The sequence below is a fragment of the Rhodnius prolixus genome, unplaced genomic scaffold, assembly GCF_049639745.1.
Source record: "Rhodnius prolixus isolate KJV_2025 unplaced genomic scaffold, Rpr scaffold_3, whole genome shotgun sequence".
Lineage (NCBI taxonomy): Eukaryota > Metazoa > Arthropoda > Insecta > Hemiptera > Reduviidae > Rhodnius > Rhodnius prolixus.
Genome location: NW_027411603.1, coordinates 26,977,813 through 27,005,308, shown reverse-complemented (window position 1 = coordinate 27,005,308; position 27,496 = coordinate 26,977,813). Strand labels below are relative to the sequence as shown.

The following is a 27,496-nucleotide window of genomic DNA, read 5'->3' as shown; positions in this document are numbered from 1 at the left end:
GATAGTTAAGTTTCAAAATAAGAGCACTACTCCCCTTATTTTACCAAAGGGTTTTTATTTCGTTATTCTATGGTGTTCTTTATCTGAAGCTTGCAGTTATATGTTATATATGTAGTTATATACTATCCTGGGATCAGCGATCTCTGCACTAGTTCTTGTTACCTCTTTCCCTTGTTTAAGCTATTCTCGCAAAAATACTTATTTGTGCATCTCTCCTAGCCAAATGAGTCTGGAATGTGCCCGTGTTCTAATTGGTTCTCACATATCTCTTCTACTTTATGTGATCCATCACTGAAACCTGGTCATTTTCTTAACATATAACGTTCTCTTTCTCCTTCGCGTTGTTATCATATTAAATTAAAAAATACTAATGACACGGACTTGGACAAAATATTTGGAGGTTTTAATGTACCATTCAATCATATGAATTATTTACTATATTAACGTGTAAATCAGAATTTACTACGATCTGCGCTCATTAGAATTATAATATTAAATGGCAGTGTTCTTCCGCAAGATTATCGTTTTGTACTCCGAATTGAGACACAATAATCTTCAGGATTCTTGGGTTTATCGCAACATTTTATATATTTAGAAACAATAAATTAAGCACCCTGCTGACATTGAGAGTTATCATCTTTAAGAAGGGTTATAAGGTATTACAAGAATGTGGATCTGTTCTGCTGGACTCTATCCTATTTGTGTTAGATAGAAAAGTGATAAAAACTTTTTCTAGCTCTAAAACAAGATATAAGAGAATTAATTTTAAGAATCTTAAACTTCCACAACTACTTAGCTTGAGTGGTCTAACTAAGTCTAAGAGCCAAAAAGAAAGGGAAGTAAAAAACAATAATTGACGGTACTGTTTTTCGCATTAAGAAGTCACTTCTGAAAACTTTGCAGTCTACAAAAAGAAAAGAGTTATAAAAAATTGGAGTACAATCGAATGAGTGAAGCCCTCACTCAGCAAAGCAGATGCTCAAGCATAGATTAAGAAATAATTCTTTGAATACATAATTCAAAAATAAATATAGAAAAAATGAAATAAATTTCGATTATTTCTACTTTTTGTTAGTTAATACTGCTGCCATTTTAAATAAATACATATGTTGATTCGCAAAAAAATCTGCTTAGTCCTTACTTCTCTACAGCAATATAGGATATTTTTTGTTTTGGGTCTGAAGGTCCCTAGTCCCATTAAGAGTTCTTCAAAAAACAAATATAACATTTGTTATAACTGCACTGTGTAAAATCTTGTTTGATATCTTTTCGTTTTTATGGGCTTATTATTCAAATTGGTTTCAAAGCTCTACAAGACTGTACTTTCTTCTCTAGTTATTGTAGATTTAATAAAAATTGATATAAGTACATGTTTACAAACTAATATGGCAATAAATAAATATAAAATTTATCACTTCGTTTTTTTAAAATTTTAATCTGAAAGCTGAAGCACAATATAAAACAATTTTTGTTGCTAATGATTTTCTTCTTTGAGATATAATATCTTATTCCTCAGTATGTTTCCTGCAAATTAAAAATTGTAGATAAGAGAGAGATTCGTTAATAATTGATTATCGTAGCAAAAGTAATTGGTACAGCATTCCCCCCCACTTTCGTTAAATCATCTATATTTTGGTAGAAACAAGTTTTCAATAAACATATAATATATTCAAGTAATATATACGAAATAGCCCCGCACCGATTCATGTGTATGAGGTTATAAGTAGGCCGACTCGGCTCGATTTTCAAACTGTCCAAAATCGACACCGAACCAGTAATCAAACCGATGTATGTTACAGGAGGAGATTCAGTACATTTAAAAGGAGGGAATACAGAAAAACAATTTTCAAAAATTCATTATATTTATATATATAAGTAGCAGCGGCAGGTAAGTTAATAAATTCTTGCTTGTATGAGATTGATTCGTATGAAACGCTTTACAGAAAAAGACCCAGAAAACAGCAAACTGATTCTCCAACATGAGTGCCCCTAAATGGAATCGCGCTGAATGGCTTCAGGCCTAATTGATGGCTCGTTTATGTCCAGGTTAGTACTATCCTTTCTCTCCTCAGACAATTTTCTACAGATCAAGTCTTCTCCTAAATATTGAGAAGTTTTTGTTCATTTTTTGTTTGTAATGTAATTTCCATTTTGGATTAAAGATAACTGTTACAGAGCTACTTAAAACATACCTGGATTCTTTAATAATTTATTCACGTATAAAAATTCACTTTAATTTATTTAGAACCAATCGAACCTTCATTATAGATTTCAATTAATTTTGGGATTTGAACATTTTTATTTTCTCGAAAGCCTTGATGGGATATGTCATTTGTAACTGAAATATAATTTCCGCACATTAGATTAATAAGGTGATTACAATTAAATTCCTGTGTAATAAAGAAAACTGAGACTGAAAAATAGAGGAGTACTTGGAGAACTGTGACGTCACCCTTACTTCAACAAAAAAAAAACTTCATTGTAATGAGCATATTAAATTCTATATCTTTTAGAACAAATTTTTAGTTTTAAAAAAATTAATTATATTTGAATATTGATGCCAGATTTTTCGCATCTGAAACCAAATTCATTTCACTTCTGTTCGTAATTCTGTCGATGGAAAGTGACTTTAAGGAGGGATTCTGGGTTTCACCAGCTTTCCTGCTGTCCATTTATCATAGTAAACTGTCTTGAAGGCAATTAATATTTCTAAAAATTCTTAATTTTTTTGATAATCTTGAAAACTGTAGTAAGAAAAGCTATAAGTGCTAAGTCGCTTTCTCATTGCATTACAATGTAAGAATTCTAAATCCAAGGCCAAAGTTGTCAACTAGGATTGCAGTAGCAATCGTTTTATGTAATTAAAATAATTATACAAGTTGTAATTGATAGCTGGGGCTAAGAAGCACAATTTGTTTAAGGAAGTTGGTATCAGTTACCTCTGGTGTCCTTGAGGAAGAGCTAATGCGATTTTAAACTGAAATTAAATCAATTTTTATTACAATTATCATCGTACCTTGTCCCTCGGACTCAATTTGGTGACAAAATCAGCATAATCACTTTCGTCAAGACAACGACAATGCGCCTTGTTTTCAAAAAAGGGGTTTTTCTTCATTAAATGGATACTAAAAACATTAGCTAATAATTGTTCTCGCTCTTTGTTCTCACTCAAGGTCCTCATGTGCTCTCTTTCTAACTGTAAATACACAATTTAATTATAATATTACAAGCATTTGTAAGTTTAAATTCCAAGAAATGTGATTGGATCAGAAATAGTTCTAGTTTAGTTTACAAGGTTAGGTTAGGCAAACCTCAAAAAAGAGGGCCCCTTTTTGTTGTAGTGATGGGCTATTTGAGCGGACTCGTTCCATTGGAACGAGTCCGATGGTGGAACGAGTTGATTCAAATCCCTATTTTTAAAAAAAGTGATTCCGCCCCGCCCCAAAAAATTTAGGCAAATAAAAATGAAAATGAGGCAGCAGAAGGTTTGGAACGATTAAACATAAGAACAAATGTCACGCAATTTATTATATTATTATATCATTAAATGTTAGCTTTCCCAGTTAATAACAAAACTATATTTCTTTAACACACATTGAGTACTATCCCTAATTTCCAATTGCTCTGATAAATATAAAATTAACAACGTAATACAAATATTAACACAAAAATAGGCTAGTCAAATATAAATTAAAGCAATGCAGTTTTGTCATTATCTAGCTTGACCACTAGAAGACTGGAGTTAACTTACTTCAAGAGTATTCAAGGTAGAGAAACGGAAATGGGTAGGAAATTATTCCATAAAAATTCTAACCCTTCAAAATTATAATTACTCATATTTATTAACTAAGAATTGAATATCAAGCTTTTAAAATATTATCTTATTGTTTTACAAAAAGAAAAAGCTGTGTGCTTAATCTTAAACTTAGCGCTGGACACTCTTACTCTCATCTTCATTGGCGTAAGCTTGAACGTGTACATGTCAGCTAGACGGTCAAAGTAAAACTGGGCCAAAATTTAGTATTACCTAACTGGTTTACTTAGTGTAGTATCCCTCCCACTCTATCACCTATTTCACAAACATTCATCGATTGAAAATATTTTTTAGTTAAATATTCGTTTCATTGGAATACAAAAAACATTATAACGCTTTCTTAAGATGATTTGAATTTTTAAAATTTGTTTTTGTCCATTACTCTTATAAAATACGAAGAATTTCAAATAAAATATAATATACAAACACAGAATGATCTAGTGTGCAGGTGGAGTCAGTCGTAGTTACCATGACAACGGAACCGTTAAACGACTCCGGCCCAGCTCTAGCATTTTCATTGGTTAAATCCACTGGAGTTGGTGGAGTCGAATCCGGAGTGATTTAAATCCTTTTGAAACCGGACTCGTTCCATTTTTTCGTTCACTGAATCTAGCCAATAGAAATTGCTGGAGCTGGAACCGGAGTTGTTTAACGGTTCCATTGCTATGGTAACGAGGACTGACTCCACCTGCATACTAGATCATTGTGTTTGTATATTATATTTTATTTGAAATTCTTCGTATTATATAAGAGTAATGGACAAAAACAAATTTTAAAAATTAAAATCATCTTAAGAAAGCGTTATAATGTTTTTTGTATTCAAATAAAACGAATATTTAACTAAAAATTATTTCCAATCGATGAATGTTTGTGAAATTGGTGATAGAGTGGGAGGGATACTGCAGTAAGTAAACCAATTAGGTAATACTAAATTTTGGCTCAGTGTTACTTTGACTGTCTCACGGTCATGTACACGGTTAAACTTACCCAATGAAGATAAGAATAAGAGTGTCCAGCGCTATGTTAAAGATTAAGCACACAGCTTTTTCTTTTCGTAAGATAATAAGATAATATTTTTAAAGCTTGATATACAAGTCCTAGTAAATAAATATTTCTTTATTTATGAGTAATTATCATTTTGCTTGAAGGGTTAGAATTTTTTTTATGGGAATAATTTCCTACCCATTTCCGTTTCTCTACCTTGGATCCTCTTGAAGCACGTTAACTCCAGTCTTCCAGTGGTCAAGCTAGATAATGACTAAACATCATTGCTTTAATTTTTATAATTGACTAGTCTATTTTTATGTTAATTTTTGTGTTACGTTGTTAATTTTATATTTATCAGTGCAATTGGAAATTAGGGATAGTACTCAATGTGTGTTAAAGAAATATAGTTTTGTTATTAACTGGGAAAGCTAACATTTAATGATATTTTTTAATGAATTGCGTGACATTTTTACTAATGCATAGGGTAAGTACAGAGACCGGAATCGGTGAACGAGTTGTTGGAATCGATTCCAACCCTGGAATTGATTCAAATCCAACGAGTCCAAAGACGGACTCGTTCTGCCCATCACTATTTTGTTGTGATAAATAAGCTTCTTCCTCAGTCACATTAAAACTAGTGATGGGCAGTAGTGATGGGCTATTAGAGCGGACTCGTTCCACTGGAACGAGTCCGATGGTGGAACGAGTTGATTCAAATCCCTATTTTAAAAAAAAGTGATTCCGCCCCGCCCCAAAAAATTGAGGCAAATTAAAATGAAAATAATTAATACTGTAGTCGTTTACACTAAAATAAAACTCACTTAAGGCTACTATGTAGAAGTTCACTGACACATTCCAACTTGTAAGAGGAATCCACACCAAAATACAAAATCTGGCGAGCTTAAATACTGATGCTTGAAGAATAAAATAAGTTCCAAGGTTTTTTTAGAATATCGATTCTAAAATAATATTCATTTTATTATTTTGTTAATTTCTAAACAAAAGTAGGGGTCGATCTAAGACAGGGAGTCGAAGGAAAAATAATTTCGTACCCAATATAGCGAACCTTGCAAAGAAACACCAGGCACACCCATCTCATTAATTAAAAAGCAATGCTGTAGTTACTTTACTTATTATTTAATATTTTATTTTACATATAGAAAATGCTGTGTGCTTAATCTTTAACTTAGCGGCTGGACGCTCTTTCTCTTATCTTCATTGGCGAAAGTTAAATCGTGTACATGTTATTACGACGATCAAAGTAATACTGAGCTAAAAAATAGTATTACCTAACTGGTTTACTTACTGCTGTATCCCTCCCACTCTATCACCTACTTCACAAACATTCGTCGATTGGAAATGGGTTGTAGTTTAATATTCGTTTCATTTGAAAACAAAAAACATTATAACGCTTTCTCAAGATGTTTTTAATTTTTAAAAATTTGTTTTTGTCCATTACTCTTATAATATACGAAGAATTTCGAATAAAATATAATATACAAACACAGAATGATCTAGAGTGCAGGTGGAGTCAGTCGGCGTTGTCATGGTGATGGAACCGTTTAACGACTCCGGCCCAACACCAGCAATTTCATTGGTTAAATCCACTGGAATTGGTGGAGTCAAATCCGGAGTGATTTAAATCCTTTTGAAACCGGACTCGTTCCATTTTTTCGTTCACTGAATCTAGCCAATAGAAAATGCTGGAGCTGGAACCGGAGTCGTTAAACGGTTCCATCACCATGACAACGCCGACTGACTCCACCTGCATTCTAGATCATTTGTGTTTGTATATTATATTTTATTTAAAATTCTTCGTATTTTACAAGAGTAATGGACAAAAACAAATTTTTAAAACTTAAAAACATCTTGAGAAAGCGTTATAATGTTTTTTGTTTTCAAATGAAACAAATATTTAACTAAAACCTACTTCCAATCGACGAATGTTTGTGAAATAGGTGATAGAGTGGGAGGGATACAGCAGTAAGTAAAGCAGTTAGGTAATACTATTTTTTAGCTCAGTATTACTTTGATCGTCGTCATGACATGTACACGATTTAACTTTCGCCAATGAAGATAAGAGAAAGAGCGTCCAGCCGCTAAGTTAAAGATTTGGCACACAGCTTTTTCTTTTTGTAAAATAATAAGATATTTTAAAAGCTTGATATTAATTCATAGTAAATAAATATTTCTTTCTTTATGAGTAATTATCATTTTGTTTGAAGGGTTATAATTTTTTTTTATGGGAATAATTTCCTACCCATTTGCGTTTTTCTTCTTGAATCAAGTTAACTCCGGTGGTCAAGCTAGATAACGACAAAACTGCAGTTGCTTTAATTTTTATATTTGACTAGCCTATTTTTGTTAATATTTGGTTACGTTGTTAATTTTATATTTATCAGATCAATTGGGAATTAGGGAACTACTTAATGTGTGTTAAAGAAATATAGTTTTGTTATTAACTGGAAAAGCTAACTTTTAATTATTTATTTAATTACAATGCGTGACATTTGTACTAATGCATAGGGTAAGTACAGACTGGAATCAGTGAACGAGTTGTTGGAATCGATTCCAACCCTGGAACTGATTCAAATCCAACGACTCCAAACGCGGACTCGTTCTGCCCATCACTAATGGGCAGTAGTGATGGGCTATTAGAGCGGACTCGTTCCACTGGAACGAGTCCGATGGTGGAACGAGTTGATTCAAATCCCTATTTTAAAAAAAAGTGATTCCGCCCCGCCCCAAAAAATTGAGGCAAATTAAAATGAAAATAATTAATACTGTAGTCGTTTACACTAAAATAAAACTGACTTAAGGCTACTATGTAGAAGTTCCCTGACACATTCCAACTTGTAAGAGGAATCCACACCAAAATACAAAACCTGGCGAGCTTAAATACTGATGCTTGAAGAATAAAATAAGTTCGAAGGTTTTTTTAGAATATCAATTCTAAAATAATATTCATTTTATTATTTTGTTAATTTCTAAACAAAAGTAGGGGTCGATCTAAGACAGGGAGTCGAAGGAAAAATAATTTCGTACCCAATATAGCGAACCTTGCAAAGAAACACCAGGCACACCCATCTCATTAATTAAAAAGCAATGCTGTAGTTACTTTACTTATTATTTAATATTTTATTTTACATATAGAAAATACTGTGTGCCAAATCTTTAACTTAGCGGCTGGACGCTCTTTCTCTTATCTTCATTGGCGAAAGTTAAATCGTGTACATGTCATGACGACGATCAAAGTAATACTGAGCTAAAAAATAGTATTACCTAACTGGATTACTTACTGCTGTATCCCTCCCACTCTATCACCTACTTCACAAACATTCGTCGATTGGAAATGGGTTGTAGTTTAATATTCGTTTCATTTGAAAACAAAAAACATTATAACGCTTTCTCAAGATGTTTTTAATTTTTAAAAATTTGTTTTTGTCCATTACTCTTATAATATACGAAGAATTTCGAATAAAATATAATATACAAACACAGAATGATCTAGAGTGCAGGTGGAGTCAGTCGTCGTTGCCATGGTGATGGAACCGTTTAACGACTCCGGCCCAACACCAGCAATTTCATTGGTTAAATCCACTGGAATTGGTGGAGTCAAATCCGGAGTGATTTAAATCCTTTTGAAACCGGACTCGTTCCATTTTTTCGTTCACTGAATCTAGCCAATAGAAAATGCTGGAGCTGGAACCGGAGTCGTTAAACGGTTCCATCACCATGACAACGACGACTGACTCCACCTGCACTCTAGATCATTCTGTGTTTGTATATTATATTTTATTCGAAATTCTTCGTATATTATAAGAGTAATGGACAAAAACAAATTTTTAAAAATTAAAAACATCTTGAGAAAGCGTTATAATGTTTTTTGTTTTCAAATGAAACGAATATTAAACTACAACCCATTTCCAATCGACGAATGTTTGTGAAGTAGGTGATAGAGTGGGAGGGATACAGCAGTAAGTAATCCAGTTAGGTAATACTATTTTTTAGCTCAGTATTACTTTGATCGTCGTCATGACATGTACACGATTTAACTTTCGCCAATGAAGATAAGAGAAAGAGCGTCCAGCCGCTAAGTTAAAGATTTGGCACACAGTATTTTCTATATGTAAAATAAAATATTAAATAATAAGTAAAGTAACTACAGCATTGCTTTTTAATTAATGAGATGGGTGTGCCTGGTGTTTCTTTGCAAGGTTCGCTATATTGGGTACGAAATTATTTTTCCTTCGACTCCCTGTCTTAGATCGACCCCTACTTTTGTTTAGAAATTAACAAAATAATAAAATGAATATTATTTTAGAATTGATATTCTAAAAAAACCTTCGAACTTATTTTATTCTTCAAGCATCAGTATTTAAGCTCGCCAGGTTTTGTATTTTGGTGTGGATTCCTCTTACAAGTTGGAATGTGTCAGGGAACTTCTACATAGTAGCCTTAAGTCAGTTTTATTTTAGTTTAAACGACTACAGTATTAATTATTTTCATTTTAATTTGCCTCAATTTTTTGGGGCGGGGCGGAATCACTTTTTTTTAAAATAGGGATTTGAATCAACTCGTTCCACCATCGGACTCGTTCCAGTGGAACGAGTCCGCTCTAATAGCCCATCACTAATTAAAACACCTTCGAAACTAAAATGATATTAAGTTCAATTAATTATTCCTGTTCGAATTCCTATTAGGAGACAATGCTGTTCCTACATGATAATTACAATTGATTAAAACACTTCACCAAATTATAACTAGTTGTGGATTTTAGCAATTTTCAAATATTGTTACATCAAGTCTTAAAGTAGAGCTTAAGAAACCTGTAATGGACAGTCAGATCAGATAATCATCCGAGTTGCAGTACATTAAAGGAACAAAGGATAACTTCATTTTCAATTTAATGAATTTTAAGTCAAATGTGAAACTTACCACATCAAGCTGATGTATTTTTTGTCCATATTTTTTTGATGTTATCTGAACTCTTTCTAGTTTTCGTTGTAGGTCTCTTCTTTCTTTTGTAATTTTTAATGTGTCCTCAAAATTACTTTTCTTTGCTGAAGTATTTTTTAATTTCGTCTGCACATTTTCTTTAATCATATCTAAAAACTTAAAAAATCAAATATTAAAACTTAAACGAGATAAATTTTGATGTCTGCAAACAGTAGACGTTGAAATTTCACACTACTATACTAGCGATGCCCATGTTCATAGTACAATACTTAAAATGACCAGCCTACATGCATGATTTAGAAAAAAAAAAAATGGCGCGACAACATCTGAGATTATTGCTTACATTTTCAGTGAACTGCCGGCCTCCGGATAGTGTTCTCTCGTCACAAACATACATGGCTTTCTATTAGATTTAAAAAAGAAGCTTTTTTCAATTTTAATTATGAAGCTTTTATCTGATAATAATTTTGGATTATGAGCTCTAGCTTACAAAAAATTTTGGGAAGGCTGTTGAATTTCTGCGAGAGAATTACAACTATTACTTTCATGATGAACTATTTCAGAGGTTTCTCTAGCGACCTTCTACTATATATGGTATAGTGTTATTCAGAAAAAGTCGGAGAAACCGCGGTTCAGTCTGACTGTTTCAGTCCAAATACTGTATAATTTACTTAATTTTTTGGTTTTAATATCAGAGTCTTTCCTTTAAAAGAAAAATACCAAAAAGCGTAATAAAATTACCTAACGTATGTAGAATAAAGAATGTGTGACTGTATTTTATATCTTGTCCATGAAGGTATTCTTCGCTTTCTTTTTTTCAAATAACAGAATAGAAAATATGTATCTACATTTCCAATTAAATTATTGAAATGTTCGAAAGAACTTAAAATGTGAGCAACTTTTAAGTAAGTTAAATACTATTTGTAGCCCCTGTACAGACTCTATTTTCTTTTAACGTATCATAATTTAACGGAAGCTAAATAGTACTTACATTTGATTCATCAATATTAGAGCTCTTCAACGGCTGTAAGTCATTTTCTCGTTTTTTTACCAAAAGAGAATTCCCTTTTTGTTGTGATAAATAAGTTTCTTCCTCAGTCACATTTAAACACGTACGAAACTAAAATGATATTAGGTTCAATTAATTATTTCTGTTCGAATTCCTATAATTGCTGTAATGTTGAGACGATTTTATAGACTTACTTTGATTAAGCATGAAACTTATGAGAATATAAATTTGAAGCAAAAATTTTGTAAGGGCTTATTTTTTTAAGTTGAGTAAATTCATAAGTCTTAATACGAAACTTAGTTTTAATATCTTAACTCAGTTATGTGATTCCTCGAAAGTGGCTCGCGACGTAAAGGTTAATATTAAATTGTTTTGTTTTATTGTTTAAAAAAAACGGATTGATGGAGTCTTAATGAAATTAGAGTAAAGCAAGGATTAAATTCAAGAAGAAATTAATATAAAGATAAACGATATTACATTCTTGATTACTCCGACGATTTAGAATTTATAACGTCGGAACTTCAAACTTTGCAAAAGCAATTACCTTCAAATATGTTTAACGACTTCTTATATGGTAATGAAAATTATAAAACTTAAATTAAAATCTGGAATAATTAAAAATCAAGGTGTTTAAAAATGGAAGTACATTGGCTCAGCTCAAAAAAATGATATTAAGAAAATGAGAGCTGACATTTTTAATAGCTATATATTATATTTTATAGCTATATATAATAGCTGTACGTGATAAGGTGAAAGAAGAATGGGGGGATTTAACATACCTAGCTTTTATAGCGCGTATGAGAAAAATCATCATCAACCAAATAGTATTTATAATACTATTTATGGGCGGATCAAAATCAGATCAGAGAGGAGATTGTGCCGTGCTTGACCCGCGAACGGGAAGTTTTCGCCAATAATAATAATGCCTCAATATTTACCCTGAGACTGAAGCGATGTGGAAGGCAGTAATTCTGTGCGGAACAATGCACAATAGTAATTCACAGTGATTCTAAAAGTGCATTCAAAAAATAAAACGTCCAGGTGATGTGTTAGAGCCCATAATTACAGAAATAGCAACTCTGTAGGTAAACGCATTGGGTAGGTTGCATCTGGTGTGGCTGAAAGGGCATGCTGGGATAGTTGATAAAGGGAAAGTCGAAGTGCTAGCGAAAAGAGCCATTCTGTTAAGGGAATATATTCCTGTGCTCAGTTTAGCGAAAATCGAGAGTGCTTTAAGAAAACGTTGTACCTACGCACGGCAAAAGTTCTGCGACCTGGAAAAAGAAAATAAGTTAAATATTACACTGATTTACAGTCTAGGATCCCCAACAAGCCATGGTTTTTAGAAATACTGGAAGGAGAATGGCATTTTTACACAACAAAAATGCGACTGAGGTTCAACCATAATCTCACGAATCTGCACTAGCATAAAATTAAGTTACTAGATAGTCCTAAATGTGATTGCCGTAGCGGGGAGGATGGAGGCATCTCCTCTTTAGATGCAGCATATATAATAGAAATAGAAACAAGTTCCCAAATGAATTGTCTGCAAATGTTCGATTTCCCTGTATCGCTAAAAGTATTTTAGCTATAATGAATCCTGACGCACTACGAAGTATTTACAAATTCATTAATAGGAATAAAAGTAAAACGTAGAATTTACGATGCAGAGAGCCTCCATTGTTTCTACTTTAGTTCTTATATACAAACATCGCTATACAACTAAATACACCATACTAAGTTCACAACACTTAGCAAAGTCACAATCGTTTACCATTGTGTTGTTCTAGGAAGGAATCAGTATGCAGCTCTCAAGTTATCCTTATCTCATGGAAGCCACGTAGAAGAAAGTAGTGGAAGAGAGTCACTGGTACCTCGTGGTAGTCTTGGAGAAGAGAGAAGTGAAAGAGGCTGCGCTACTCCTCAAACTAATTGAATATTGAAAACGATAGGGTTGGTTTTTTTCCACCAATATACAGGTGAATTGAGGCATTAGAAGCCAACAGTAGCTGTAAATATCAATATGTTGGTTTTTACAGCTCTCATAAAAAATAATAGTTAATTTGCAAACAAAACTACCAACATAATAACATAAGTAAATAATAATAAATTTAACTCAATAAACAGTACGAAAAGCAATTTATTGCCTAACAACTAAGTAATCCTATTAGATTATTGGTTCATTAAAGTTAGTTGGGGTCAACCCATAATGCAAAATAGATTTTTTAAATGCGAGGTGTTTTGTTTATTATTTAATTATAATAATAATTTATTATTATTATTATTTACAACAGTGCCTTGTTAGTAATTTTAAAGTTTAAAACTTAATTCTTTTAAAAGTTTTCCTCTACTAATAACTCCCATTATTGTGTACTTAAAATTACTGGAATTTGGAATTAACTTAAAGTAAATGCATACATTTATTGACGTGGTGTGGTGATAGCTGGATTTTGTAAGAACGAAACTACTGAGTCGCTGCCACAAACGAATTTATCAAATTATTTCAAGCTTTGCAATAATTCTGATTTGAATTACTTTTAGGTATTGTATCCTTTGATTGTACTTTATTTATTTATTTATTTCTAAAAATCATTACTTTAATAATTTTAATTAGTATTACTTTTATATTACCTCTTCGTAAAATCTGCGCTTTCTACTGATGCCCTTTTTAAACAATCTTGTTAGAGTATTCACTATCCTAATAAATGCTTTTAAGGGAGTTTCTTTCTCTAGTTTTGAAATTTGCAGATCGGTTGCCTTCTTATATAAAAGTAGTAGCGATGCATTTGATCCATGCGACTGAGTTTTACAAAAACTAAAATTAAAAAACACAAATGAATTATAAATAAAACAAAAACCGTTTTTAAATATTTGTAATTTTTTCAAGTAGATAAATATAAATGCAGTATTTTTTAAATTTGTTTTTCAATGAATGCACTCGCAGTAATATCAAATAGAACTTCTATTTTTTATACAGTTTTTACTGTATAGTTGTTTTTTATTTTCTAAAATTTACTTATTTTGTTATAGCTTAAATAGTTTTGTAATAAACTGGGGCTGGAGTGTATGGGGTTAAACCTGACGTACTCATTGAGAGATATTTTGGGAGATACTCCACCGTTTTCCAGACCGAGATGTTTGCTTTTTAAACTTGTGTTGAGAAAAACCTGCGAATGGATCTTAGAAATAGGAGATTTTCATCTTTTCGGTCAGCCAAGCAGCACTGAAGGCCCTTACTTCCTTCAGAACTACCTCTTCCCTGGTTTGAGAATATAAAAAGGCCCTGGAACAACTGGCTCTGCACAATAAAGTTCGGCTGGAATGGGTGCCGGGTCGTGTGGGGATCAAGGGGAATGAAACAGCCGACCAGCAGGCCAGAAACGGAGCAAACACCCCTTTCACTGGCCCGGAACCTATCCTGGGGATCACCAAGGGATATGGTAGGATCAGGAAGCATCTGTACAAGGTGGAGCTTATTAGCGCGGAACCGTTTTGCAGATTGTGTCAGGAAGAGGAGGAAATGGCCTCTCACCTGCTGACGGTTGCGCTATGAAACCTTTGGAACTTTGAGAGAAAGGAGGTAATAGCGAAAAAGAACAAGTAGGAAAGTCCTCAACTTTTTTAGTGCGGTTGGTTTCGTCTATTACATCCAAAAGGGGAAGGCACAGTAAGTCACTTGTGGCTGCGGTGCCGGGGGGCATAGGTCCCTTCTCTTTTTCAATCTTATCATTAGATAAGACTGGCATAAGTCTGACTAAACATTAGTTTTAGCTGTAGAATTTTTCACGTCTAACGATTTATTCAGTTTAGACTCCGGATAATTGATGATTAATTTAAATTAGCCACAAATCTTGAGCAACGATTAATTTAGTCAGTCATTATTTTATTCTTTTAGATATTAAAATGTTTGTGAAAAATGGCTTGAACCCAAGTGGGAATTTTAGAGATTTCTGCTAATCTTTCGAAACTCAGTTGATTTCTGTAACTACTTACAATTAATAATATTTTAATTTCAAAGTCAATGGACATAACAAAACTCACTAGTTAAACAAGGCTTTTAGGGTTGCAGTACAGCTTGCTCGGTCGCATGTTTTTTTTTTCAACATTTCAGAATACGTTTTTATAAAATTGTCTCTATTCCTTTCGTAAATCTTCTTCGAGATTATTCGTTTACTTTCAGGTTTTACGGCCTTTTAAATAAAATTTAAAATTATTCCTCAAAAAAATAATAGATTTACTTATTTTTAAAATATTTATATTTAATTTTCAATTTTCTTCTTGACTCTAAATTAATGTGATACAAAATATAGTTGTTTATCTCACTATTCTACTCCAAAATTTTTGTAAAAACAACTAAAACGTGAGAATTATGATGTGATGGCTTGAACGAAATTGGTAACTGTTATTTATACAGTTTTTGAGATTTTGTTGAAAACGATTTGCACGATTTCTGCTGACATAATCTATAACCTTAATACTATTAACTTTTATATTCAACCTTTTTCTTGAAAATTTTGATTAAGGGCACTTCTGAGCAAGAGGTTGGTTGGGATTTCCTTCCCAAGTACTATAGCTGTGAATATAGGGATTTTACTTATAAATAATAAGTATTACAAATGCCACCAAAATTCTGAATTAAAAGAAAATAGGACGCCATGAAGTGTAACATTACTAAATAGATTTTTTTCCGGAAACGGTTTTATTAATATGTATTTTTTGAAGTAAAAAAAATAAAATAAATAATGTGTAGCCACGCCAAAATCGGCAGGTCGACTGGCAGCTTCTTCAAAATTATCTCACATCATCTTTGTCTAAGAATTGCTGCCTTGTAACTGTTTTACAGAATACTTTACAACCACCTTCTAGATTAAACATTCTACAAAGTTGTGTAATTCAAGATACCCAATGAAAGCAAGCGCTAAGCACCCATTACTTTGACACTGCTGGCACACAACTTTGACGCCTTGCCTCCGAAACTTAATTACCGGTAGTAGTTCTTCGGTAATTGCAAGTCCCTATGTTGTAGACATGTTGTATAGAATCTTCCGTTTCAACATGACGTGTAATTCAAGATGTAGCCTCCTATCATCTGCAAATGGCGGACCTGACATATATAATTTTCAATTACCTCTGTGCGAGTATACTTTTTGGAACATTCTGACGGTTTCACGAATGTTGGGCCTCTAAAATTAAAATTTCTGATACACCTAGGTAATTGGTTCCTGCAAGGTTGAAGCAGGCAGAGATCATTTCAAGTTGTAACGATGATTACAATGTAGCGTCAGTTCATATTCCTGTAATTCTTTCTTTTTTTTGCATTAACTACGAAATTACAGGTGAAAAGAGGAAGCAAAACTAGCGATAGCTACAATAGTCTGCAACCACTATAAGGTTTTAATATTTAAATATTTAAGTACTACTACATTTTCAATTATAGTTAGCATTTATTATTAGAAAAGATTTTACAGTTATCGAAGGATTATCCTAAGCCTGCGTTACGCAGTGCACTCTCTCGAAGAATAACCCAATATAAAGGTTTTGGGAGCGATCTTGTTTCTCAGAAATCGATATTTTAATTTTTTTTTTTTTAAATGAGATAAAAGATTGGTGGAGAATGAAGTTCTGAATTACTAACAATGGATGGAACGGTGTAATAGAATGGGTTATCACTTACTAAAGGGAAGGTATCCTCAGCCCAATTGTTTCTAGAAACTCAAAATTCTCGACTTAGTTTGTGGGTTGAATAGATGTATAAAATCCAGCGTAGCATTAAGCAGATTTTTTCTTTTAGTTTGTCTTTCCCGTGAAAGACCTGATAATTTTTAGGGGCGTACCAAATATGGGTCTCTAGCACCCTATCTCAATGTCTTTCATTTCGAATCTTTTTTTATGATGGGATTATTTTTTTTTTTGGGTATCGACGGCTATGGTCATTTTAATAATGAATGTTTCGTCGACTAAATTTATTTTTTCCTCTCTCTTAACGTTTCAACTAATAATAATTTTAAAACTGCTGGTAAATAAAATTTGTTTTTGAGAAAAGGTGTAAAAAAAAAATTACCACAGTTTTGTTTGCTTTATTTCTTTGATCAATCCTTTTATTATCTTCATTAAGAACTTTCTGGTTCTCTATCTGAAAAAAGTTATGAATAATTACATTTAATTAATTAATTTTATTTATTTATTTTTAAATTTTCACTGGAGATTAGATGATTCTCACAATCGGAAATTTAAGTGATTACACTAGAATGTAACCTTAAATAATATTTAAAGACTTACCCGAATTGACTTAAACAATGGTTTCCAAAAATCACTATCAGTTTCGATTTGCTTATCATACACTGCATCATCAACGAACATTTGTTCTAAATACTCTTGGGTATCACGAATATACATTCCAGGCCAAAATTTTGATGGTAATTTTTGATAATGACATGGGGCACAAGACTTGTAATTTGTGGCTCTTAATTTTACAAATCCATCAGCTAAAAAAAAATCCTGCTTTATGCCATTATTGTTCAATAATCATAAAAGTAATTATTTTTCATTTAAAATTTGTTAAAAATTAGGGTTAAAAGCTTCTTTTTTTTTTTTAAACTTAAAAAAGCGTTTTTTACTTCATTCTTATATAATCTCTAACAAAAACTTACAGTTTAAAAAGTTAAGTATAAGGGTACACTAAGTTAAGGCTAAAAGGTAAACAAATCAGCAAGTACCTTACATTTCATTAATACTTCATTGATATCATTTGAGTAATTTTACTGTATTAACTCTTCATTAATATTTTTTAGAACTTATTAGATTCATAAGAATGACCTTATGCTGGTCATTTCATTCATAATTTTTTTTATATAATAATGATAAAAGGTACATCACATTACAGTTATAAAGTTTGTCCAATATTATAAAGAAAATTTTATCTTTTATAGAAAAAGAGACAAAAATGGTCAAATTTGGGTGTTTTTTTAACGTTACGCTTTTTTGTGCACTTTTTGGCAATCAACCCTTAAATAACTTTCCTAGCAGTTTTAATAAAGCATGATGAGAAACGTGCTCTTTTATTTTTCTGCAATTTTGATAAAGTCTATGTGTAAATAAAATTAGATATATATTTGTATTTTTTTTATCTGTCCTTAAGCTTCTAAAAATTAATATCGAAGCATGGAGGTGGGTCCTGTACCCACATTTGCAGTGGAGGCTTATTGTACTTCACCCAGAAAAAATCAAACATCTCCTCTTCTCTTTATGAGATTTTTGTTTTTCAAGCACTACTTGCTTTTGCGACTTTTTTTGGGGGGGGGGGGGAGCTCAATGTGCCCACCTACAATCTCATGATGCAGCCTATGATACCAACGGTTTTAAATATCCTCCTCATAATATCTGTACAATGGCTTCAGGTTAATCAAAACTCACCCTATTAAAGATTTATTATTATTACTAATTATTAAAGACTTATTTGTGATGACCACTAGCACTCATGTAAGATAATCCTCGGTCTTTTCTGTTTAAAACCGTCGGTATCACTAGGCTGCATAGAATAGGGAAGGCTTTAAGATTGACGACTAATTAAATCCAGCGTTGATTAAATTCTAGTAACAACTGGACATTCAAGGAACAAAAGTAAGTTCAAGAATAGTGTTAGCGGAGAACTTAAAATTAGCCCAGAAGATTTAAATGAGGGAAAACGCATTAAAAAAAGACTGCAATCTGGGGATGATAAAAGAAATGCAAGGAATAAAATGAGAATGACTTTCAGGGAAACTTTAGAGAGTCTTGAATGAGGTAGGTAGCGAACATAACTTACTTGAATTATTCTTAAGACATTTAGTAATATTCTAGGCCTAGACCGACAATCAAAGCCAGTACTACATAGCTGTATGGGCCGCATCTTTAAAAGCTCGGCTGTTGTAGCATTACAGAGCCAACTATTTACCTCTGTTCCAATAAGGATGTAAGTAAACCTTAGCCCCTAAGGATATGCATATACTCATAACATTAGTACAATAAAATTTCAAATATCGTTAAAATAGTGATTAAATGAAAAGCCATTCAATGCTTCTGTAAATGACTTGGAATTCTCCAAACAATATGAATTTCTTAAAATTTTTTTTTTTTTTTTTGCGCATCAACAGCTGAGGTCATTAGCGCCCGGAGCTTTTTCCAGTGCACCGCCGGCCTCCGGACAGTGTTCTCTCGTTACAGACAACACTGTCCATCACCGGACAGTGAGCTGTAAGAAGCTCCTAGGAAGAGAAAATCTAAGGGTCAGCAGCTGGATTCGAACCCGGGACCTCCGCGTGGGAGTCCAGTATGCTAACCTCATAGTTAATCCCTTCCCTTCTTAAAATTTGTAAAGTCCAACTGGCGATTATTGATATTTGGTAGTGAGATTTTATAAAATGTCTAATGACTATACATAGGGAATATAGTTGCAATAAAAAATTATTCTTCTTACATGATTCGTTTTTAGCCAAATAGCATTCACCTTGACAATCCTCGCAAGTACAAAATTCCTTATTTCTGAATTTTATTTTACATGTTTTAAAAGGTTCTGTAACATTGTTTTACTGTGCATTATCCTGTTAAAATTGTTGACTATTATTGATTTATTACAAATTTATAATAATTTTATTCTCTGCATATGAAGAAGTATCAGAATAGTTGACCAAACTCTCTAAGAGGTAAAAAAAAAAAATAATAAAAAACTCCAATTAATAGACGCACCTTGATCATTGGAAAAGGACATGTTTGTGGAGGTTTCAGGTAACTTACACTCTTCTTTACCTAGAAAATAATTAAATAAATGTCACTCGCCTAGTACATATTTTGGAACATTAATGAACTTTTGTTTAAAGCTTAACTTTGAAAATTTTTCAAAAGAAAGTATGTTTTTGAAAGAAAATGTAAAATATTTTTCTGTCTCTTTCTAACGTGGAGCTCTTGCGAATGTTTAGTTGCAACTGTCAAGAATATTGAATAAATCGCTCTAATTGTTCATTATAAAAAAAAATAAAAATGGAAATTTTCACATTTTATAAGGTAAGTACTTTTGATTTTAAATTCATATCTAACATAAAACTAGAATATATAGAAAAATTGTCGTCAAAGATTGAAGCATTAACAATTTAAGCCACAGTAGGACACTTAGAGCTGCAGTGCGATGAAAATTCCAGAAGAAAATGAAACTTTTTGAAAAAGGCTATTTCCGGTGGGTGAGAACTAATAATCCAATTTTGACATAATTGCTCAATAGTTATTTAGGCAGAGAAAATTAAAATTACTAGATGTTAAAGTTACTCAAAACAGAGAAAAAGGATAAAAAAAAAAAAATTGAATATATTAGAAAGTTCTGTTATAAATATGAACTTACTACAATTCCATTACTCTATTAAAAATACTAGATGGAAAATAATTTGATAAGCTAAAACACATTAGGTAAGTACATTCCATAAATAAAGTCTTACCAACATTAAAAAGATTATTTCCTTACGAATACTTACATTTCATAATGCACTCTAAGGAATATCACAAAATAGGATAAAATAAAATTTGCAAATAATTTTTTAACTTATGGGAAAATAGATCATATGTTAAAAATAAAAGTTAGGAAAAATGTCAGCTCTATTTTCACAACCAGCCACTGTTACACTTTTTAGCAGAGAGGATTGATTTCGGTACAAAGCAAAAAACTAGTATTAGCAGTTATAGGGTACTTATAATGCAGTTATAAAGATTTATTAGCAGTTAAGAGTTATAGTTCCAACAAGAATAATTTAAACTAAGTTTTGTATTAAAAAAAATCAAATCACACATAAATACAAGAAAATCTTACGTCCATATAAAACTAAAATGAAGACATTAGGAAAAAAAAAACAAAGCAAGTAGAAAATCAGTGTTTATATAATTTTAATTATTTATAAATGTGAAATAGATTTGATTTCTCGCACAAGTTATAATTTAATCTCCAAATAATTAAGTTTTTCTTGAGAATTAGTTAATGGTTTCGTTATAAATGTGTATTGATGTAGTGAAAAAATTTCATTCTTCTTTATTTACACTTACATAATTGACAAAGTGAAGTAGAGACATTTAAATAATTTAATTATTTTCAAATATTAAAAAATTAGTTCAACTGATTCCAAAGATGAGAAATTAGGTAATGCAATCACTATTCGGAAGGAAGGTACTTACAACATCTCTGGGCACCGCAATAGCAACGCATGTTAGAATGTATTGAGCTCTCCGGACAATAAAAGTAAGTAAGTTCTTCACCTTTAGCTACTGGCCTGCTAGTAAAAAAACATAACATTGGGATTACCCTGCCAATACGGATCGGAATGACGACACAATTAGGCTCACAAGAATGGTTTAAATAGCGCCCAATGTTACCGAATTTGGAAGCATCAACATAGGTTTCGATCATTGTATTTTTCGAATGTTCTCTTACAAGCATCAAATATTTAGTGCAATCAGGGTCACCTAATCTTTTTTGCGCTTCTGCTTGACCAATGATTTCGCCAGCATATTCACTTATAAAAGAACCTTTAGGAAAATACACACCAGCAAAAACTCCATAACCCTTGTTACCAGCTTTCTGAATTAGCAAATTTTTGCTGGGGCCATTCTGTACAATACTATTATTACAAGATGCACTACAGCAACAAAACCGACTACATTCAAACACTCCTTTCTGACTACTGAGTTGCTCATGCTTTAGAAGACCATTTTCATAATTTTGTCCATAAGTTTCTAGGCAATAGCATTCTTCAATGTTGTCGCAACCAGCCTGCATACAAGCACATACATTTTTAAAAAATTCTTTAAACATTTCATCAGTTACTCCTGGCCCTTTAAAACTTTCTTTTACGTATATCACATTTACATCGGGGTGCGAATAGTGATCGATAACAGAAGTGTGCATTTTAAAACATATTTTATGGTTCTTAAAAAAAAATATATGGATCAATCCAATGTTGAATAAAACGCTTCAAATAAACATAAATTTACATTGAACTCCTAGGAATAATGCTCAAAAATGATATATGCGTATACATACATTTATGCAAAAAATTTAAACATTTTACATTTTTTAAAACTGTCACTTCTATTAGGAATGAAGAGAGTAAAAACCAATATAAACACAGTATCATAAAATTACTCAAAATAAGGAGGAATGATTTTAAATGAATTTACCTAAAATTAGGCAAACTGAACTTCGTTCAGTTTAATAAATGGATAATTAGAAATTGTTGAACCACCATCACAAGACATTTTGCCAAAGAACAAATAACCTGCTATTAGTAACCTATAACTGTAAATTAAGATTAATATAACGAAATAGCATCTTGTCTCTTGCGCGTTATATTTATATCGATACGCGCATAAATTTAATCGATATTACATAACACTCTTTTCAACAATTGCTTGTAGCTTACAGCTCTTCTAAATTCATGAATCTAGATTTTTATATTTATTTTTATTGAAGACACGTCAACTTCTGAGGTGATGGGCGCACGGAGCTTTTTTCAGTGCCCTGCCGGCTTCCGGACAGTATTCTCTCGATTCCGGCAGTATCCATAATCGATACAGAGATGGGCAAAAAATTCCAATTGAATTGAAAACTCACTTTCACTCAAATCTTAGGAAACTGTATTTTATATACGTTTGCGTACATAATATATTACATACATATATATGTACACAAATTTTTTTATTTTATTTTAATATCCTTGAAAACATTAATTTAAAGGATAGATGAAATAAAGGTTGATCGTCAAAAACTGCACGAAAAAAATTAATGTTGAAAAACTCCCAACTTAGGCAATTTCTTTTTCTCTATTTCTGTGTAAGATAAAATTCCCAAATTTTCTTTATAATATAGGGCCAATCCTTCTTTATAACTGTAATTTTTTTTTTACTCATAGGTTTCGAGAAAAACTACGCCAAAAAATGAGCAAAAACGGCATTTTCAAAAATTGTACTTTCTTCTTGTGCCTATTTTTTTAAAAAAAATTTCATGAACGCATGAACCGATTTTCATGAAAGAGGTCGGCTTTTGTTTATTTCTTTTTTGGAGGTCTCAATGTGGTACACTCTAGAAGAGAGAAGTTAAACCTAAGTTTGTAATAAGGCCTCCTTTTAAACTGTTGTTACTCTGTAAACTCTGTAAATCTCAGCCCGATTTTTTAAGGGCTTGTTTTATCTTAAGAGAAGATAGTTAAATGGGATTTCCTGGAGCAAACCGTTAGTGAATACATTATTGGTTGAGAGAATAGTTGTATATGAGAAAAAAAGAAGTATATAATTATTGAAGTAAATTATTAGTAGAGATTATTGCAACATCATTTCTGCACTTTAAAACTATCTGGTACAGATCCAAATTAGGTGTTTACTGTTGGTTGGACTGAAGACACGTGTTTTGAATGATTAAGAAAGTAACAATTGAAACTAAACTAAGAAAAGTTAGAGAGTTAAAAAAGGTGTATTTTTCAGCCTTAAAATTAACATGGCTGAAACGTATATGATATATTTTAGATACTTTATTAAAATAAAAAAAAAAGAAAAATTACATATGTACAAACATTATATAACGTTACATGTATTGCACACAGAAGTTGACATAATGTGATTTACATGTCAAGAAAAGTAAAATTTATGACAATTCTCTGTGTACCAAATAATATCTTAGCTCAAAACTTGAGCGGTGGCCTAAATAGTAGAAAAACTTAATACATCATGGGTTTTGATGATTCGAAGAAATGTAATAGAAGAATAATGATGCAGAAAAACTAATGAATATTGAAAAAAAAAAAAAAAAGAAATAAAAGAAAAAGAGTATAGCACAAACATTAAACTCGTTATTTAGACTAGTATGAAAAAACATTTCCGTGTTATTTAATGAAAAGAATAATGCAATTAATCTAAACAGGATCACTTCATTTTTTGAAAGAAGTGAATAACATTATTATTATTTTTCTTTCTACAACAATTATAGTTTATATTTCAAGTGCTCATTTCAACAATTATTAATAAAACTATTTCAACTTGGAATAAAAGCAGGCATTCAAACAGTTAAATATTGAACCTTATTAAAGTTATCCGATGCAAATATTCTCTTCAATACAAGAACGTTAATTCTGAAAATAATTAAAAAAACAAATACAATTGTTTGGTACGAGATTTATTGATTTTGGTAACTGAATATGTAATATTTCAGAAAAACATTTTCATATATATTTTTTTAATGTTCTGTAATAATAAAACTAATTATAAAATGATTTGAAATGACATTGATCGATAGTTGAAAAAAATAAAAATAAAATAAAATAAAAATAATCGAGAAAAAATAAACTTTGAAATAAACAATGTAATTTTGAATTAAAAATTTTGTTCCCCCAAAATGAAAATAGTTATGAAAACAAATAATGAGTAATACTGTTCAAAAAGAAATTTTCACACAACCTGCTTAATTAAAAAAATAATAAATAAATACGTTAAAAAAATATAGGTAATTAATTTGGCAAGCTTTTATGAGCATTTTTATACTTATATATTAACAGAATTATTTTTGAAAATTACGAAGAAATATTTCAAATATCTATCTTGATTTTGTTTTAATTGTGAATTACAATGCAGTATAAAATACTGTTTTTTAGAAATAAGAATTTATTAAAAAAAAAAAATCCTGAGATAATATTTGTATGGCATCGCAGGAAGTGATGAGGAACCAACAAAAATGAAATGTGGGAATTTTCCTATCTTGTCAGAAAAGAAAACGTTTAAATTGAATAATTAATAAATTATTTATTTTACAAGATTATTGTTAAAAATGTATCGGTTCCGCCAGAGGACAAACACTTCCTTTGAGGAAAATTTTTTTAATCCCACTTTTTTTTTTTGTATTTCTACAAAATAAAGATCGAATTTTAATTTTAAAGAAATTTATCTAGAAAAATATAATGATTTTGGATTATGGTCTCTTTAATCACATTCAAGATGTATATTGTCTCCAATTATTTTCTTATTTTACATGAGAGACAAAATTTTTTAACTTCGTTTATTTCGAAATTTCTTTAAAAAAATGTTTATAATTTTTTTAAATTATTCCATTCGAACATAGTTTCGCCTAAATTTGTTTCGCTCTGCAGTTGCTGAGTTTCGCCTTCATCAGTGTAAATTGACTGGTGGCAAGAAGTTGCCGCATCTAGGGAAATTAGGAGGTATTGGTGGAAGATCTGCTTGAGTGCCAACGTGCAATACAAGGTTCATGCCAATTACGATGTGAAACAAGAAATGACAGTGGAACAGCCAATAGCCTAAACAAATAGAAGAAAAAAAATAAAAAGAAAACGTTACAAAATTTTATTCTAAATAATTATTTTTAAAAATGTTACAAGTAAAAAGTAAATATAAAAGTAATAAAGGGTATAATTTATAGTTTAAATTAGCTGCATTAAGCTAATGGTTGAATTGTAGGACTGGGTTCAATTCCCGGTCTAGGACTTGGATTTTATTTATTGTTTAATACGAGAACTTTGTAGTAAAGTAAGTTTACTAGTAAACACCTAATTGGTAATTGGCCGTAAAGTCCGCCTGAAAAATAGGCATTACTTTACTGGTAGTTGTATTCTGACTTTAATAGAATCGTTGGTTTAAATTAGCTGCATTATGCTTAATTAGCTGTTTGCTAATTTAAATTGAATGCATGAATTATTCTTATATCTACCTTACTGTTTGAATAATGGAGACTCACTGAATATGGGTTGATCACTCTTACATTTACAATCTATTGATCTCTAATAATTGCTTTAAAATAAAATTGCATTGAGATGTTTCAATGACCGAAAAAGTTTGGACATCTTTTAGTAAAAAAAAAAAATGCTTGGGATGGACTATCAATTCAGATTGTTAGTTACGATAATTTAAAAGACACTACATATGTCTCAATCTGTTCTTGACAACAAAGTTTTAAGCTATAGTAACATTTTTAAAGGTCATACAATTCAAATTTAAAATTTTATTATATAATAAAAATTTCGTTTAAATAAAATTGTATATTATATCCAAAATTTCATAAAAACTTTAAAACTTTAGGATTTTACAACTTTAAATTAAAAAAAAAACGGTTAAAATTTTTGATGGACTCACCAGGATTGTCAGCTCTAAATCTGAATACTACATATCCGTTATTTGGTACGGCAATAGTATCTTTAGCTGGAGGTAAGTTGAACTGCCTATGTAAGAGGCCTCGTCTGTCCAGATCCAGAGCATGTTTTAGATTTATTTTTTTAACATTTTTATCCGGAGAACGTCCCATGCCAACAACATTGAATGAATATCCGTGTAAGTGGAACGGATGGCTTAGATTAGGTTGTTGCACTGTAACGAAAATAATTTTATTCTAAAGCATAATTAAATCATACAATTTCCAGATAAACTAAAACTTGAAAAGAATCACTATTTTAATAAATATTTTGATCAGACTTTTCAATAAGCACTGCAAGTCAATTCTGTCCGTTTTATAAGTATATTATAAAGGCGCGTTAACATCTGAGGTCAATGGCGACCGGAGCTTTTTTCAGTGCACTGCGGCGAGTGTTCTCTTGTTACAGACAATAATGATCAGACAATGAGCGGTAAGAACTCACAGAAAGAGAAAATCTAAGAGCTAGCAGCTGAATTAGAATCCGGATCTCTTCATTGGAATCCAGTAAACGCTAACCACTGAGGTAATCCCTTCCCTAGATCTTTTATAAAGCATAACTTTAATATTATTTAATACGTCTCTTAAACATTGCTTAATAACAGCTACTGTTTCTTTCCCAGTTCTTCTTAATTAAATTAGAGTCTGATGAGAGGCACTTCGGCAAAATGTGAAGGGTTGATTTTTCTTCTCCAAAGAGCGGAACTCTGAGCCATACTGTCACAGTATGTGCAGCGCTGTTTTATTTTCTTCATAACAGGAGGTACACCAATGTCTTCAATCAGGCCTATGGGATTGTTATTTCATCGAACTACATAAGCCCGTTAAGAGGCCTAAGTTCATCCGAATGGCCGCCTAGCCTTGTTGTAATAATGCCGCAGTAATTTTGACAAGTAACTGTCGATATATTATTTCATCTACTTTTGACCAAGGGTTCTTTCCTATACTACTCAAAGTGACATACTGTGCACCAATTTTTTTGATGGCTGTGCTAGCGAGTCGTTGCGCAAAGGGTTCCGTCAATAGGACCAAGCGATCTGTGGACTTTTAGCCGAAAGACTGAAGCATTTGAATTAGGAGTAAATTTCAGAGATAGCACTATGATTCTAGCATCAGTTTGCAGTAAATGTGATTTCTTTTAAAATCTGAGCGGCCATGACGAAGAAACAAGTGATTTAACTCAACGGCACTACACAATGAATACTAGTCTCCAAACAGAACAATGAATATATAATAATAATCTCGTCGAAATAAAATTTTGCATAATGATTAATCTTTATAATAAATCTATTAATCCATTACTAAGAATTTATGACTGGAATTGTATGATCTTCCATTCACGCTAGCGTCCCCTCGTTTTTTGTAAATTATTCATTCTTCGCGATTATTTGCCAGAGACATCGTTAATTCCATCTAGTAAGTATTCAGTATAAACGGTACTAATAAAAAACGAATGTATATCATTCTAAGAAAATGAAAACCAAAAGTGTGGCACTCTAACAGATTTTGTCCATAAACTATAAAA

At 31.5% G+C, this 27,496-nt stretch overlaps 3 protein-coding genes across 11 annotated transcripts in view; all 3 read right to left on the bottom strand.

The window, feature by feature from the left end:
- Positions 1–1,415: 1,415 nt before the first annotated feature.
- On the bottom strand, positions 1,416–22,090 carry LOC141452634 (uncharacterized). Of its 9 annotated transcripts, XR_012457512.1 has the most exons (13): positions 20,270–20,503; positions 19,494–19,553; positions 19,225–19,348; positions 18,574–18,738; positions 17,049–17,254; positions 16,831–16,902; positions 14,811–14,959; positions 13,401–13,584; positions 10,752–10,880; positions 9,740–9,916; positions 3,017–3,196; positions 2,193–2,338; positions 1,416–1,524 (listed from the first exon to the last, which is right to left on the bottom strand). XR_012457512.1 is itself a non-coding variant. In XM_074124965.1 (11 exons), exons 1-11 carry the CDS (start codon positions 20,274–20,276, stop codon positions 1,513–1,515), a joined length of 1,272 nt encoding a protein of 423 aa, XP_073981066.1. In that variant the 5' UTR covers positions 20,277–20,503; the 3' UTR covers positions 1,416–1,512. The 9 variants fall into 9 exon arrangements, 1 of the variants encoding a protein (XP_073981066.1); XR_012457507.1 differs by lacking the exons at positions 18,574–18,738; positions 20,270–20,503 and adding an exon at positions 21,963–22,090 and having other exon boundaries at positions 19,225–19,320; XR_012457511.1 differs by lacking the exon at positions 18,574–18,738.
- On the bottom strand, positions 20,652–21,969 carry LOC141452637 (histone-lysine N-methyltransferase SETMAR). Its single transcript, XM_074124968.1, has one exon. It carries the CDS (start codon positions 21,688–21,690, stop codon positions 20,938–20,940), a length of 753 nt encoding a protein of 250 aa, XP_073981069.1. The 5' UTR covers positions 21,691–21,969; the 3' UTR covers positions 20,652–20,937.
- Positions 22,091–24,166: 2,076 nt separating the features above from the next.
- Positions 24,167–27,496, bottom strand: part of stw (laccase) — a 169,909-nt gene continuing 166,579 nt past the window's right edge. The window contains exons 10-11 of the mRNA XM_074124963.1: positions 25,917–26,147; positions 24,167–25,084 (exon numbers count right to left, since the gene is read on the bottom strand). Of these exons, the coding sequence (XP_073981064.1) occupies positions 24,936–25,084; positions 25,917–26,147 (380 nt within the window). The 3' untranslated portion in view covers positions 24,167–24,935. The remainder of the gene's footprint in view (positions 25,085–25,916; positions 26,148–27,496) is intronic.